The 16,202-nt window shown below is 37.7% G+C and overlaps 2 protein-coding genes across 2 annotated transcripts; both read right to left on the bottom strand.

The window, feature by feature from the left end:
• Positions 1 to 7,467: 7,467 nt before the first annotated feature.
• On the bottom strand, positions 7,468 to 9,611 carry LOC132558590 (carbohydrate sulfotransferase 6-like). Its single transcript, XM_060223176.1, has 4 exons — positions 9,418 to 9,611; positions 8,993 to 9,006; positions 8,657 to 8,852; positions 7,468 to 8,275 (listed from the first exon to the last, which is right to left on the bottom strand). The coding sequence occupies exons 1-4, from the start codon at positions 9,609 to 9,611 to the stop codon at positions 7,468 to 7,470; spliced, it is 1,212 nt and encodes a 403-aa protein (XP_060079159.1).
• An 835-nt stretch (positions 9,612 to 10,446) lies between these two features.
• LOC132558591 (carbohydrate sulfotransferase 3-like) lies at positions 10,447 to 13,208 on the bottom strand. The gene is made up of 3 exons (XM_060223177.1): positions 13,100 to 13,208; positions 11,808 to 12,006; positions 10,447 to 11,266 (listed from the first exon to the last, which is right to left on the bottom strand). Exons 1-3 carry the CDS (start codon positions 13,206 to 13,208, stop codon positions 10,447 to 10,449), a joined length of 1,128 nt encoding a protein of 375 aa, XP_060079160.1.
• Between the last annotated feature and the right edge of the window lie 2,994 nt (positions 13,209 to 16,202).

A 16,202-nucleotide genomic window follows, 5' to 3' on the forward strand; every position in this document is an offset into this window, starting at 1 on the left:
TGAACAGTTAGGTAAGGTTGACTGCTCTACAACACACAAGTAAACTGGGTTCTGTACCCTGAACAGTTAGGTAAGGTTAACTGTTCTACAACACACAAGTAAACTGGGTTCTGTACCCTGAACAGTTAGGTAAGGTTGACTGCTCTACATAACACCAGTAAACTGGGTTCTGTACCCTGAACAGTTAGGTAAGGTTGACTGCTCTACATTACACAAGTAAACTGGGTTCTGTACCCTGAACAGTTAGGTAAGGTTAACTGTTCTACAACACACAAGTAAACTGGGTTCTGTACCCTGAACAGTTAGGTAAGGTTGACTGCTCTACATTACACAAGTAAACTGGGTTCTGTACCCTGAACAGTTAGGTAAGGTTAACTGTTCTACAACACACAAGTAAACTGGGTTCTGTACCCTGAACAGTTAGGTAAGGTTGACTGCTCTACATTAAACAAGTAAACTGGGTTCTGTACCCTGAACAGTTAGGTAAGGTTGATTGCATGGAGTGGTAAAGCTGATTACTCTACTCCAAAAACAGGTTTTTAGTCGAATGTTTTTTTTTCGTGAACAAAGGTTAAATGCTTTTTCCTTATCATGTTATTGAAGCCAAAAATGTAAGATTTCACCGTCTCATTGATGATTATACACAGAAATATTTTGTACAAGGTCTATTGAAGTTTTTATTTATTGTTAAAAAACTTTTTTATTTTATTTTCATACTTCATTAAGAATGTCATCCCCAGACTAGCCACAAATCTAAAACAAAGCATTTCTATTTCAGCATTAAGTCACCAACACTTTGTACAGTACATGTTGTGGTATTTTATATAAAATCATTGTACAAATGAAAGGTTGTCACAAACTTTCTTATTACTGGTTTATTTAATTATTTCTGTTCAAGAATCTTTTTTTTCCACACTGTTATTGGTTTATACAATACACTGGTCATATACTGTTAACATACATTTTTTGGCACAATCAAATTTTAGTGAAAAATAAAATTTGAACAAATAAAGGCAATGATGTATTTGCAATAATCGCTTTAAGGTATTAATGATATACACAAACTGCAATTAGCACAATGATATTTTAGCTGAATACCTTTAGTGCAAAAAGAAATAAAACAACAAAAAAAACCCTCTAAAACTGTTAAAATATGTGTGTTTACAGAAGCTAACCTTGGTCAAAAGTATCACCTTGTGAAATATTTTGAACATTGGCTGTATTTATCAGAAATGTAGAAAATATACACATCAGTTGTTGGACTTATTTTATATTTGTAAAGATATCTGAACGAACAGCCACAAAGTGTCTTTTAAACATCAGAATGTAAACACATGTATTGAAACCTGTAGGTACAAGCAGGTGATTTGTGTACCTGTACAGTGTATGTTCATCTGATACAAGTTTTCATTGATAGGGATTAAGAACATTTGATTCCATCTAATTTTTTCGTAAATGTTTGCATTCTTAGAACTAATTCATGTTTTCAGTACAGGTACGTCAGTACAGACAAAAAGTTACCGAGGTAACAAATTACCAAATTAATATTATCGATCAGAATGGAAGTCATTGTCACGCAAGATCAGAGATGTTTCTAATTAGTAAAAAGTATTGGATATTTAATCTCATTACTAAGTGGCATAGCAGCTTAGAATAGCTTTCCTTGTTCATCCTTTTTATGTTTAAAACAGTAAAACTGATCATTCTTATTTTTACAAGACGTTTTTTACATGTCCTTATTGTGCAAGCCACTGTATGGTCATGTGTGATCATTCATGTGTCAAAGGTGGTGAAGTAACTGTAATTCATCATATTCAATATAGACTAATGTCTTAGAAAACACAGAAATTCTGTGATCTTGGGATCACCACACTATTAGTGCTACAGGTCCCCAAGGGGAGACAACTGTGGAAACATACCTTATTTTATTTATATGTGCCATACATGTCATTTAACAATTACCAATTGTTAGATATTCCATGTCAAAACATCAGTTTTCTAGAACGTCATAAATAGTATATCTATAGAGTTAAAAATCTGTTTGTAACATAATCAATGTGGTTTATGAATAGCATACAAATAGGAAAATGTAAGGGGAGGCAACTGTGGTTACACTGAAAGTGCATATTGTTATAAATATCAGTTTGATTGTAAACTGATCATCCTTGCCTTTAGGTTTAGATTTATTTTTCAGATGGTAAATAAAGTGATCAGAGATAACAGCAAGTCAGTGAACACATCCTTACAAAGAATATTTAATTTAATGATAATCTTAGCAGGAATATCATGTCGAAATGCATAATTTGTAAATACATATGGATAGCAGAAATGCCTTAAATTGTAAATTATTTTAATAATGGTAATAAGAATTGATTTCATGTAGTCTTAGACAGTTCCGTATGAAAATTGCTCAAGATTTGTTCACTTTCTTTCGAACAGAAAAAATCTTGTTCTCTATAGATGCTGTTTTGGTCATGTTGTCTCCTTATAGTCCAACATTTTCCAAACGTGTGATCTGCTACCTTTCTCTGTGATATTGAGAACTGCTCCTTCTTCCACTGTAAAAGCTGTTGGGTTTGGTGAAGCCGTCAATTTCTATATACCAATCTCTCTCTACATAGGAATATTGATGACGTTTGAAAGCCTGCATTTTTTTTTTCTCCATGACTGTTTTGAAAAAGCCACCTTTCTATGAATATGGATTAATGTCATTCAATGCATATCAATGTTTGTCGATATTTAGTTTGAACACACCATCCTGACATTGAACCAAGCTAAATTAAACTTCACACAAGTAAGTTTAAAAGTTACATTTACAAAAAAATTGATAAAATAAGTTTTTTTTTAACATATTTTTAAGTATTTTAAGTTTCAAACCAAGGTTAATTTTTTTTATAAATTGCATACCTGTATTCCTGATACATGTATGTCTGTCTGAGATCTGTTGGAACTCAAGGTCATGCATTAAAATCAAGGTCACATCTACAAAGAATTGATTAATAGAATTATTGAGAAACTCTACATTTGCTTTGTCCACCTCTACATGATAAGTGTCTAACAAAGTTTTCTTCTCATAATACTTTCGGGCCTCTATTTGGAGTTCTATGAAAGATGAATGTCATATATATTAGAGGTCAAGTTGACTGCAGCAAAATTTTTATATGATTGGAAACTTTGTACTAAATTTCACAAATTGTATCAAAATATGTCTTGATATGTACACAGTTATGTTAGTATGGCTCACAAAATAATGTTGACAGACATATTATATTCTTATAATTATTGTTTTCTAATTTCTTTACCAAAACAGTATCATATGCAGATGATGTCAGCTATACAGATTTCAACTTAAGATCTTCCTTATATTAAATGGAAATAATATTAAAAAGATTGTAAGTTGTTCATATTCTTCGCAGTGATAGTCCTTTCTGGTGTATGTTCACAGCCTAAGGACAATCGTATGTACATGTATGTTGATACTTACATTGTCTATACAGTAGATACACATCACAACATGATATTGTTTGACTATCAAAAGTCAGTTTTAATTGTCAAATAAACAAATACAAAACAATTTCGATTTTGAATTTTTTTTTACCTTTTTAAATTACTGAACCATGAATAAAGATTATGAAAAATAGGAAAACTTGTCCCAGAATCACAGAATTTTTTCTCAATTCTCAAAATGTATTGATTCAGCAATGAGCCCATGCCAGGTAATAAGTAAACTGAAGGAAGATAACTGTCATAATTTAAGGTCACAACAGGCTGGGAGGGATATAACTGTCATAATTTGATGTCAAAACAGGCCTGAAGGAAGATAACTGTCACAACAGGCCTGAAGGGAGATAACTGTCATAATTTGATGTCACAACAGGCCTGGAGGGAGATAACTGTCACAACAGGCCTGAAGGAAGATAACTGTCATAATTTGATGTCACAACAGGCCTGGAGGGAGATAACTGTCATAATTTGATGTCACAACAGGCCTGAAGGAAGATAACTGTCATAATTTGATGTCACAACATGCCTAAAGGGAGATAACTGTCATAATTTGATGTCACATAAGGCCTGAAGGAAGATAACTGTCATAATTTGATGATGTCACAACAGGCCTGGAGGTAGATAACTGTCATAATTTGATGTCACAACAGGCCTGAAGGAAGCTGTCTGTCACAACAGGCCTGAAGGGAGATAACTGTCATAATTTGATGTCACAACATGCCTGAAGGAAGATAACTGTCATAATTTGATGTCACAACATGCCTGAAGGAAGATAACTGTCATAATTTGATGTCACAACATGCCTGAAGGGAGATAACTGTCATAATTTGATGTCACAACAGGCCTGAAGGGAGATAACTGTCATAATTTGATGTCACAACATGCCTGGAGGGAGATAACTGTCATAATTTGATGTCACAACATGCCTGAAGGAAGATAACTGTCATAATTTGATGTCACAAACTGTCATAATTTGATGTCACAACAGGCCTGAAGGAAGATAACTGTCATAATTTGATGTCACAACAGGCCTGGAGGGAGAAAACTGTCACAACAGGCCTGAAGGAAGATAACTGTCATAATTTGATGTCACAACATGCCTAAAGGGAGATAACTGTCATAATAACTGTCATAATGTTGATGTCACAACAGGCCTGTCACAACAAGGAAGATAACTGTCATAATTTGATGTCACAACAGGCCTGGAGGGAGATAACTGTCACAACAGGCCTGAAGGAAGATAACTGTCATAATTTGATGTCACAACAGGCCTGAAGGAAGATAACTGTCATAATTTGATGTCACAACAGGCCTGAAGGGAGATAACTGTCACAAAAGGCCTGGAGGGAGATAACTGTCATAATTTGATGTCACAACAGGCCTGAAGGAAGATAACTGTCACAACAGGCCTGAAGGGAGATAACTGTCATAATTTGATGTCACAACAGGCCTGGAGGGAGATAACTGTCATAATTTGATGTCACAACAGGCCTGAAGGAAGATAACTGTCACAACAGGCCTGAAGGGAGATAACTGTCATAATTTGATGTCACAACAGGCCTGAAGGAAGATAACTGTCATAATTTGATGTCACAACAGGCCTGAAGGAAGATAACTGTCATAATTTGATGTCACAACAGGCCTGAAGGAAGATAACTGTCATAATTTGATGTCACAACAGGACTGAAGTAAGATAAGTCACATAATTTGATGTCACAACAGGCCTGAAGGAAGGAACTGTCATAATTTGATTTGAAGGAAGATAACTGTCACAACATGCCTGGAGGGAGATAACTGTCATAATTTGATGTCACAACATGCCTGAAGGAAGATAACTGTCATAATTTGATGTCACAACAGGCCTGGAGGGAGATAACTGTCATAATTTGATGTCACAACAGGCCTGAAGGGAGATAACTGTCATAATTTGATGTCACAACATGCCTGAAGGAAGATAACTGTCATAATTTGATGTCACAACAGGCCTGGAGGAAGATAACTGTCACAACAGGCCTGAAGGGAGATAACTGTCATAATTTGATGTCACAACAGGCCTGAAGGAAGATAACTGTCACAACAGGCCTGAAGGGAGATAACTGTCATAATTTGATGTCACAACAGGCCTGAAGGAAGATAACTGTCACAACAGGCCTGAAGGGAGATAACTGTCATAATTTGATGTCACAACAGGGAAGGAGATAACTGTCATAATTTGATGTCACAACAGGCCTGAAGGGAGATAACTGTCATAATTTGATGTCACAACAGGCCTGAAGGAAGATAACTGTCATAATTTGATGTCACAACAGGCCTGAAGGAAGATAACTGTCACAACAGGCCTGAAGGGAGATAACTGTCATAATTTGATGTCACAACAGGCCTGAAGGAAGATAACTGTCATAATTTGATGTGTCACAACAGGCCTGAAGGGAGATAACTGTCATAATTTGATGTCACAACAGGCCTGAAGGAAGATAACTGTCACAACAGGCCTGAAGGGAGATAACTGTCATAATTTGATGTCACAACAGGCCTGAAGGAAGATAACTGTCATAATTTGATGTCACAACAGGCCTGTAGGGAGATAACTGTCATAATTTGATGTCACAACAGGCCTGGAGGGAGATAACTGTCATAATTTGATGTCACAACAGGCCTGAAGGAAGATAACTGTCATAATTTGATGTCACAACAGGCCTGAAGGGAGATAACTGTCATAATTTGATGTCACAACAGGCCTGGAGGGAGGGAGATAACTGTCATAATTTGATGTCACAACAGGTCTGAAGGAAGATAACTGTCATAATTTGATGTCACAACAGGCCTGAAGGAAGATAGCGGTCATAATTTGATGTCACAACAGGCCTGAAGGGAGATAACTGTCATAATTTGATGTCACAACATGCCTGAAGGGAGATAACTGTCATAATTTGATGTCACAACATGCCTGAAGGAAGATAACTGTCACAACATGCCTGAAGGAAGATAACTGTCATAATTTGATGTCACAACAGGCCTGAAGGAAGATAACTGTCATAATTTGATGTCACAACAGGCCTGAAGGAAGATAACTGTCACAACAGGCCTGAAGGGAGATAACTGTCATAATTTGATGTCACAACAGGCCTGAAGGTTGATAACTGTCACATAATGCCTAAAGGAAGATAACTGTCATAATTTGATGTCACAAAATGCCTGAAGGAAGATAACTGTCATAATTTGATGTCACAACAGGCCTGAAGGAAGATAACATAATTTGATAACTGTCATAATTTGATGTCACAACAGGCCTGAAGGAAGATAACTGTCATAATTTGATGTCACAACAGGCCTGAAGGAAGATAACTGTCACAACAGGCCTGAAGGGAGATAACTGTCATAATTTGATGTCACAACATGCCTGAAGGGAGATAACTGTCATAATTTGATGTCACAACATGCCTGAAGGGAGATAACTGTCATAATTTGATGTCACAACAGGCCTGAAGGGAGATAACTGTCATAATTTGATGTCACAACAGGCCTGGAGGGAGATAACTGTCATAATTTGATGTCACAACAGGCCTGGAGGGAGATAACTGTCATAATTTGATGTCACAACAGGCCTGGAGGGAGATAACTGTCATAATTTGATGTCACAACAGGCCTGGAGGGAGATAACTGTCATAATTTGATGTCACAACAGGCCTGAAGGAAGATAACGGTCATAATTTGATGTCACAACAGGCCTGGAGGGAGATAACTGTCATAATTTGATGTCACAACAGGCCTGAAGGAAGATAGCGGTCATAATTTGATGTCACAACAGGCCTGGAGGGAGATAACTGTCATAATTTGATGTCACAACAGGTCTGAAGGAAGATAACTGTCATAATTTGATGTCACAACAGGCCTGAAGGAAGATAGCGGTCATAATTTGATGTCACAACAGGCCTGGAGGGATATAACTGTCATTATTTGATGTTACAACAGGCCTGGAGGAAGGATCTTGAGATGTAAGGGGACACTATGGTTCCTCAGTTGTTGTAGACTCTGTACAGGAAGGTAGCCAATCATGTTGTACAGATCTACACACTGAGAATCAATGACCTCGGCATGCTCCAGTTCTATCTCTGTCCTCCACATAAGCGATGTCATACTGGAGTTTGACTTTTTTGTACACCAGTCACAGTCCCGTGCATGTGGTGAGTAATGGGTCATTTTATACACCCGCTTTGACACTGTAGGGCTGAACTCCAGTCCAGCAAAATTATAGAGATCTTCAGACAATGCTATTGGGTGTTCTGCTAATAGTTCATAAACAATTTGTTTTACATTTTCCTCTCTATCTAGAGTACTCATTTCAATATTTTTTGTCATTCTCCTACAAAGATTATTGACCTCTGAACTGAGATTTATCCAATTTGATAGTTTGACCTTGACCCTGGAATTCATTATACCTCTTGGGTCACGGACGACATGAATGACCTTGAGAAATGGTAGCCTTTGCTGCAGTAGGTGGACAGTGTCCATGTTAATTCTGATGGACTTGATGACTCTGAGTTTGGCAGGTATACATGTAGACTGTAGATATTGAAGACAGTATTCAACCCCATCCATTTTGTTATGGTGTCGTGTCAAACATCCCATGTAATTCCTTGTCTTTTTGCTATAGTGCAGCAGGTAACTGCTGGTGAGAGTTCCAATGTCAAGGTCCTTGAAGTTACATGTGAACCAATTATACAGACTCTCCACAAAAAAGGAAATCTTCTCTTCCGGTGTATGTACATACCTTAAAAAGACCGCATAGTTTTAACATTTCTACCACATTTTACTTGATAAATATCCCATACCTAACACCCATTCCTATACTATTTTGGTCAAAATTCCCTATCTTTTCTGTAAAAGGGCGAGATATTCTAAATGTTTATTATCATTTTGACTCTACACTCTAATGGGCAAAGAGTCGTCAGTAATATAAGGGAGATAACTCTTATTGATACAGGGTTTTCTCGCTAAAACAAGAGAGTACATTAATAACATGTACCAGACTTTTTGGCATTAACAACCAGTTATTAACCCCCAGTGAACATTACATTTGGTGGTAGTGATGGGGTAAATATTCTTCATCGTCTACCTGTGGTTAAAATCCAAAATAACAGACTACATTTACCTGTTTGTTCCGTTGTAGAGAGCAATACTCTGGTTGTTCTCGATCCGGTCATTAGCATCTTTCAATGGTTCATATACATAGAAACTGGAGTCATCCTGCTGGAGAATATCGCCCAAAAAACTCGATCCACTTCGCATGTAAGCTACTACCAGCACCATGGAGTGGGTTGGAGTGATTGGGGGTAGCGTTTGCTTATCTAAATAAATAAAAAACACAATTGTAATTTACATTATTATATAAATGTGTTATTGTGGGATATATATACCATTCGCAGACCCAGTGTGCTTCTACACTAATCCTTTAAATACATTTTCTTTATCTATCCCCCTTCTGTACCTGTCACTAGAGAGCTACAAAATTTGAACTCTATTAATTCTTACTGTTCTGAAACCTTAGTATTATTCAACTTCCCTTGAATTCTGCAATGCAAATGTGCACTCTTGGAGCTAGCAGACATACAAAAGTTTTACAATATACTTATGTAGCTTTCAAGAGACGAAAACACACTGCTGATTAATTTGTCAAACGCTGTTGTAATTTAATAGATTTTATGACGATATATGCTTACAATTACAATTATAACCATAACCACAGTGTTTGTTACGTTATACCAACAGAGTTGGGTAAGATCGCGATAAAATTAAGGTCATTGCGGAAACAACTTGTTTACGCAGTCTAATATTTATAGCTTACGGAGTCGATGGAGATTTGTTCATAATCGATGATTTTTAAACTTCGGTGTTTTGAAATGTTGTGTAAACAAGGAAACTAGTTGTCTATACTCACCCGTCATAGTATAGACGGCGTATGCTGTAGCGGTCATAAGTATCAAACAAGAGACCGGATACACCAGAAATCGGTATTTCGCCCAGCACCGTACACACCGCATCCCACACCTGCTCCGGAAGCGGTATCCCACATAGTATCGTAAACAAAGATATGGCGAGCTCCACATCCCGCAATTCGAAGCAGGTTGTACCTATCGTAGCTAAACAGACATGTTTAGTGTGTACATTCAAACAAACCTGTATTGATCTTTGATAATAATGAGACAATGACAATGTGAAGATCCCAGATATTGGTGAAGTCAATGGACGGTTCGTTAAGGTTCGGTAGTTCGGTAGTATTAATTATCCACACCAAGGCATTGTTGTCATCTGAGGAGACAAACATTGTATTTGTCGATACCAATATTTACTACTCGAAATTGTAGAGCTCAAACAAAACGAAGAAAAATAGTTTTAACAACTTAGTTTTTTTTCTGAAGGACATTAAGAAACACCAATGGCGGCTTGTACAACATAAAGACAAAACAGCAGGCTTCTTTTTCTAGCACACTGGTGTCTTTTGTAGAGGTAGCGGAAAGTTATTGAGAACGAAAAACAAGAAAATGGGTTTGGGTTGCCCAAGATTTTCAGGTGTTGAGTGAATCTTATGTATTCTTGTTTTAAGAAAAAGTGCATCCTGGTATGTCACTGGTGCAGCGAGGGGACTGATGGCAGTAATTTCGGTTTGTGGTGGCTACTGCAACGATTTTCTCTTTCAAGAAGCTCCGACTTATAACGCTTCAAGATACAACAAGATTTCTCAAGGAATGGCTTGTCAATCTCCAAGTGTTGGGTGTAACGCACTGAAATCTTAAAGTATTTCCTGGAACAGTGATGCGAAATGTGAATGACAGTTTACTCTTTTGAAGGTCCCAACCGATCAAACGTCTGCATTTCCCTAAAAAAAACGAGTACAAGGGAGATAAGAGTGACAACAACAAGACAACATGTTTATGTATTGTTTTACAGTGACCCAGCCGTGAAGTTCACCATTTTTCTTAGTGGGTGTGACAGGTTACGAAGTTGTGTAATCTCGTTAGTGATTGGTTGGTAGCCGACCATGTGATACACCATACCACAGACCGCATCAACTGTCCGTACATGAGTGTACAGTGTGTATATCCGCCAGAGTAAGGCTGTCCTTTTAGAGTTTCCCCTCTGCGTACACCAGAAACACTCTATACCCCGTCCGTATATAGTCAGGTACCGTACATAACCTACAACGTAAGACTTCATGTCTATCCCAGCATACCTATATATTTTACTAGAAATCTCTTCGGGACGTTCTGCTAGATTCTCATACAACAGAACTTTAAATCGTTCAGGATATTTGTGTTTCAGTTCTACGGATAACGAAATATCTGTGGATATTTTGGCACAAAGGTCAGTAGCTTCTTTTCGAATATTCTCCCACCTCAAGAGTTTAACGCGCACTCTTGAATGGATTATAGCACGTGGGTCCCTTATAAGATGTATGACCCGTAACCTTGGTAACCGTCCTAACAGAATTTCAACAGTCTCCAGATTGAGACGGATGGTTTTTATAGTCCTAAGTTCTTTGTGTTCACAGTATGACTGCATGTAACCAAGGCAATACGTCACGGAGCTGACGTCACGTCCGTTCCACTGAAGGCATTTGTGATAGGGAAGAGTTGAGGCACTGTAGAATCTAAGGTAATCTGACGTCAAAGCACCAAGGTCAAGGTTAGTGAAGTTGCAAGTGAACCAATTATAAAGAAGGTCAGCATGTAGACGCGCTATCTCCTCCCTTGAGCTATATTTCCTGGAGGAAGATAAATTGAAAAGAGGTATTTTACTACATGTCGGTGCTTAAAATAATTTATAATTAAATATCATCATGAATTAATATGGATACACAGATTTTGCAAATCATATTGTAATAAAAATAATGACTTGTCAGTAAACATAACAGGAATATGATACATGAACCATGGCTGTTGAGAGGACGTTAAACTCCATTAAAAACAGAAACCAAATAACAAACAATACTGGATCGTCAACCATTAGTTGATTTGAACGAGAACAAAACAGACAGAACATTCTAATATTTGGTGCCTCAAGCGACTGATTTATTCTTACAATTACCTTATGAAATTAATGATGTATTGAATCAAAAGCTATTTCTGATGAAAATTTTACTTAAAACTTTGAGAGCATTGATTGAAAAGGTGTATGAAAATCTGAATGCATTCCATTGTCGCTGAATGCTTCAGGTCAAAGTTCAAAAGTTAAAGCTGTAATATATTATAAGCATATTAGGGGAAACGATGGAGAGGGGTCACGCGAGACCAATAAACTTTTACCTGACAGAACTGTTATAGAATGTTATAGATTGGTTGCTGTAGGCGAGTTCGGTAGCAGACCGGAGAGGTTCGAACACGTAGAAACTCGACTGATGCTGCTGAAGAATGTCGCCCACCAAACTGGACCCACTTCGCATGTACGCAACTACGAGCACCATAGAGCGGTTCCGTACAGGATACAGGTAATCGTACAGGGATGCTGAAAGTATCAAAGTTACATTATCACAATGGTGGAACACAGTTTGAACCAGGAAGACATTCTAGATCGAAAGTTCTGAAAAAAATGTGCGAGATTTCACAGAACTTTGCCAAATGAATAGTCTCTCATTCTCTGAAGAATTATTCTGAGCCTACAGATACAGGCTTTGGGTTTCTTTAAAGAATTTATTTGGGCCAACAGAAACAAGCTTTGGGTTCTCTGAAGGATTATTTTGAGCCTACAGAAACAGGCTTTGGGTTCTCTGAAGAATTATTCTGAGCCTACAGAAACAGGCGTTGGGTTCTCTGAAGAATTATTTTGAGCCTACAGAAACAGGCTTTGGGTTCTCTGAAGAATTATTTTGAGCCTACAGAAACAGGCTTTGGGTTCTCTGAAGGATTATTTTGAGCCTACAGAAACATGCTTTGGGTTCTCTGAAGAATTATTTTGAGCCTACAGAAACAGGCGTTGGGTTCTCTGAAGAATTATTCTGAGCCTACAGAAACAGGCTTTGGGTTTCTTTAAAGAATTAATTTGGGCCAACAGAAACAAGCTTTGGGTTCTCTGAAGAATTATTTTGAGCCTACAGAAACAGGCTTTGGGTTTCTTTAAAGAATTAATTTGGGCCAACAGAAACAAGCTTTGGGTTCTCTGAAGGATTATTTTGAGCCTACAGAAACAGGCTTTGGGTTCTCTGAAGAATTATTTTGAGCCTGCAGAAACAAGATTTGGGTTCTCTGAAGAATTATTTTGAGCCTACAGAAACAATCTTTGGGTTCTCTGAAGAATTATGTTGAGCCTACAGAAACAAACTTTAATATGGTGACGTCGCTTTCTGAACTACTGGTTTCGACTCTGTTATTTCTAAGGACCGTTTCTAAGCACACATTTAAAGGGGCGTAAATATCTTACACGAGCGAAGCGGGCCGTAAACACAAGCTCTACAGTAGGCGGGTTTAAGTACAACAGAACACTCACTGAACAAAAAGTGAATGGTCGTGGTTCAAATATCGACCTGGTTTCATAAATATTAGTATTACACTCAAGAATAATACACATAGTTCACAGGCTATATGCTAAATATAATACTTACTAAGGGAATAATACAGCAGCCCCGTGCCAAGCACGAGCCATAAGACGATGGCCCGTGGGGTCAGGAATGGGGTGTGCCGGGTACAGAACCTTCTACGTCGAGAATGCATCACTCAGGGGCAGTGTTTCACTACCTGTAGTCCTTTACGGAACATAGAACGGCTATATTTGTTGACCAGCAGAAATCAGGACGAACCATTCCTCGCCTCGTCTAGCTTGCGTGATGATTATTATCGATCAAGGTAACACATTCACATGGAGTGCTGTCGTGTACTGACTCATGTGTATTATGAGTCGGGTAAAAGTTAGACCGTTAAGCACACAGAAAAACAGCGTGCCGGGGAAACGCAAGATCGGCTGGAGTCTTCGGAAAACGAACACGGTTCACACGGCTGACGTTAGTAATCTCCCTCTGGATCACATATAAGAGAGACTCAAACATGGGGAAAGATCCTTAAGACACCAGACACTTTGCAAGCCTCGTAATCACACATCTTGTCAATTGAAAGGGGGCGAACAAAATTATACCCATGGAACAGTTTTCGTATCGTTCACACACACCTCATTGACTTATAACAGGTTTTGACTAATATTTAAGCTGACAAGTTTTAGGCCTGAACAATATTCCTGGATTATATAATTAGTTTTTTTATAGTTCACTTGCTTTGCAGCATCACTGGAAAACATTAATTTTGTTATCATGTTCGGTTCAAAAGTCATGTCTTTTCGTTTAAAGTACATAAATATGCACGCTACAAGAAATGAAACGAAACTTAACGTCTTTGTTATTCAAGCAAGGTTGTTTCAATAATTTGACGTGCTTGATATTCGTAACATTTATGAAATGTGGTTCATTTGATCAAACTTGGAAATCCTTGGTCTCAGAACGTTACTGTACCATTACCACGACCCTGCGCCTTTAGGTTATTGAGACGTTTCTTGAAGACTTGAACGCATTTGACCTCTGTAACCTTGGAAGTTGGCCAAGGTCGTTTATTTGAACTAACTAAGGTGACCCTTCATCCTAGCCCAATATCATGACTCCGGGTTTCCTAGTTACCGAGTTGTCCAAGATATTAATAATTGTGACCCCGTGACATTGAAAATAAGCCAAGGTCATCCATTTGAGTTAACTTGGCAGTTCTCGTCTTCTGTAGTAAACAAAGATAGTGATGCGTCTGTGTATACAGCTCGCCAGCGTTACTTACATTTAACATGTTTCGCCTTAACAATGATACTACAGAATATCTTTCGATGACACTTCGCGGAGAGATTGAATAGACTTTATAATGTCTTACTGTTCTTGAGGTCGATCAGATATTAGTGATTGTCGTATTGAAAACCATTTTGAATCAAGGACTTCTGGCTAAGCGTTCAGTTATCATATATAGTCACAATGGTGATGATACATCACGGAAAGAGTGAAGCTATCAGAAGCCACATTTAGGAAACTCGATGGTGAAACATCAAGGAAAGAAAGAAAGCTATAAAAGCCACATTAAGGAAACTTTATGATGAAACATCACAGAAAGAATGGGCGTTATCAGAAGCAACATTAAAGATACTCAATGATGAAACATCACAGAAAGAATGGGCGTTATCAGAAGCAACATTAAAGATACTCAATGATGAAACATCACAGAAAGAATGGAAGATATCAGAAGCCACATTAAGGAAACTCAATGATGAAACATCACAGAAAGAATGGAAGATATCAGAAGCCACATTAAGGAACTCCATGATGAAACATCACAGAAAGAATGGGCGTTATCAGAAGCCACATTAAGGAAACTCAATGATGAAACATCACAGAAAGAATGGGCGTTATCAGAAGCCACATTAAGGAAACTCAATGATGAAACATCACAGAAAGAATGGGCGTTATCAGAAGCCACATTAAGGAAACTCAATGATGAAACATCACAGAAAGAATGGGCGTTATCAGAAGCAACATTAAAGATACTCAATGATGAAACATCACAGAAAGAATGGGCGTTATCAGAAGCAACATTAAGGAAACTCAATGATGAAACATCACAGAAAGAATGGAAGATATCAGAAGCCACATTAAGGAAGAAACTCAGAGAAAGAATGATGAAACATCACAGAAAGAATGGGCGTTATCAGAAGCCACATTAAAGATACTCAATGATGAAACATCACAGAAAGAATGGGCGTTATCAGAAGCAACATTAAAGATACTCAATGATGAAACATCACAGAAAGAATGGGCGTTATCAGAAGCAACATTAAAGATACTCAATGATGAAACATCACAGAAAGAATGGAAGATATCAGAAGCACACATTACAGAAAGGAACTCCACATGATGAAACATCACAGAAAGAATGGGCGTTATCAGAAGCCACATTAAGATGAAACATCACAGAAAGAAAGCATCACATATCAGAAGCCACATTAAGGAACTCCATGATGAAACATCACAGAAAGAATGGGCGTTATCAGAAGCCACATTAAGGAAACTCAATGATGAAACATCACAGAAAGAATGGAAGATATCAGAAGCCACATTAAGGAACTCCATGATGAAACATCACAGAAAGAATGGAAGATATCAGAAGCCACATTAAGGAACTCCATGATGAAACATCACAGAAAGAATGGGCGTTATCAGAAGCAACATTAAAGATACTCAATGATGAAACATCACAGAAAGAATGGGCGTTATCAGAAGCCACATTAAGGAACTCCATGATGAAACATCACAGAAAGAATGGGCGTTATCAGAAGCCACATTAAGGAACTCCATGATGAAACAACTCAGAAGCAACATTAAAGATACTCAATGATGAAACATCACAGAAAGAATGGGCGTTATCAGAAGCCACATTAAGGAAACTCAATGATGAAACATCACAGAAAGAATGGAAGATATCAGAAGCCACATTAAGGAACTCCATGATGAAACATCACAGAAAGAATGGAAGATATCAGAAGCCACATTAAGGAACTCCATGATGAAACATCACAGAAAGAATGGAAGATATCAGAAGCAACATTAAGGAAACTCAATGATGAAACATCACAGAAAGAATGGGCGTTATCAGAAGCAACATTAAAGATACTCAATGATGAAACATCAC

The sequence above is a fragment of the Ylistrum balloti genome, unplaced genomic scaffold, assembly GCF_031769215.1.
Source record: "Ylistrum balloti isolate Yb309-2 unplaced genomic scaffold, AGI_CSIRO_Ybal_v1 Utg370800, whole genome shotgun sequence".
Taxonomy (NCBI): Eukaryota; Metazoa; Mollusca; class Bivalvia; order Pectinida; family Pectinidae; genus Ylistrum; species Ylistrum balloti.

Bases quoted from the DNA above. Each gene is read 5' to 3' on its own strand.
- LOC132558590 (XM_060223176.1), bottom strand. From the start codon at position 9,611: ATGTGGAGCTCGCCATATCTTTGTTTACGATACTATGTGGGATACCGC. The intron at 8,276-8,656 runs GTAAATGTAGTC...GGTCTTTTTAAG, and splicing joins CTCTACAACGGAACAAACAG to GTATGTACATACACCGGAAG.
- LOC132558591 (XM_060223177.1), bottom strand. From the start codon at position 13,208: ATGCATTCTCGACGTAGAAGGTTCTGTACCCGGCACACCCCATTCCTG. The intron at 12,007-13,099 runs GTAAGTATTATA...TGATACTTTCAG, and splicing joins GCTGCTGTATTATTCCCTTA to CATCCCTGTACGATTACCTG. The intron at 11,267-11,807 runs GTAAAAGTTTAT...ATCTTCCTCCAG, and splicing joins TTCTATAACAGTTCTGTCAG to GAAATATAGCTCAAGGGAGG.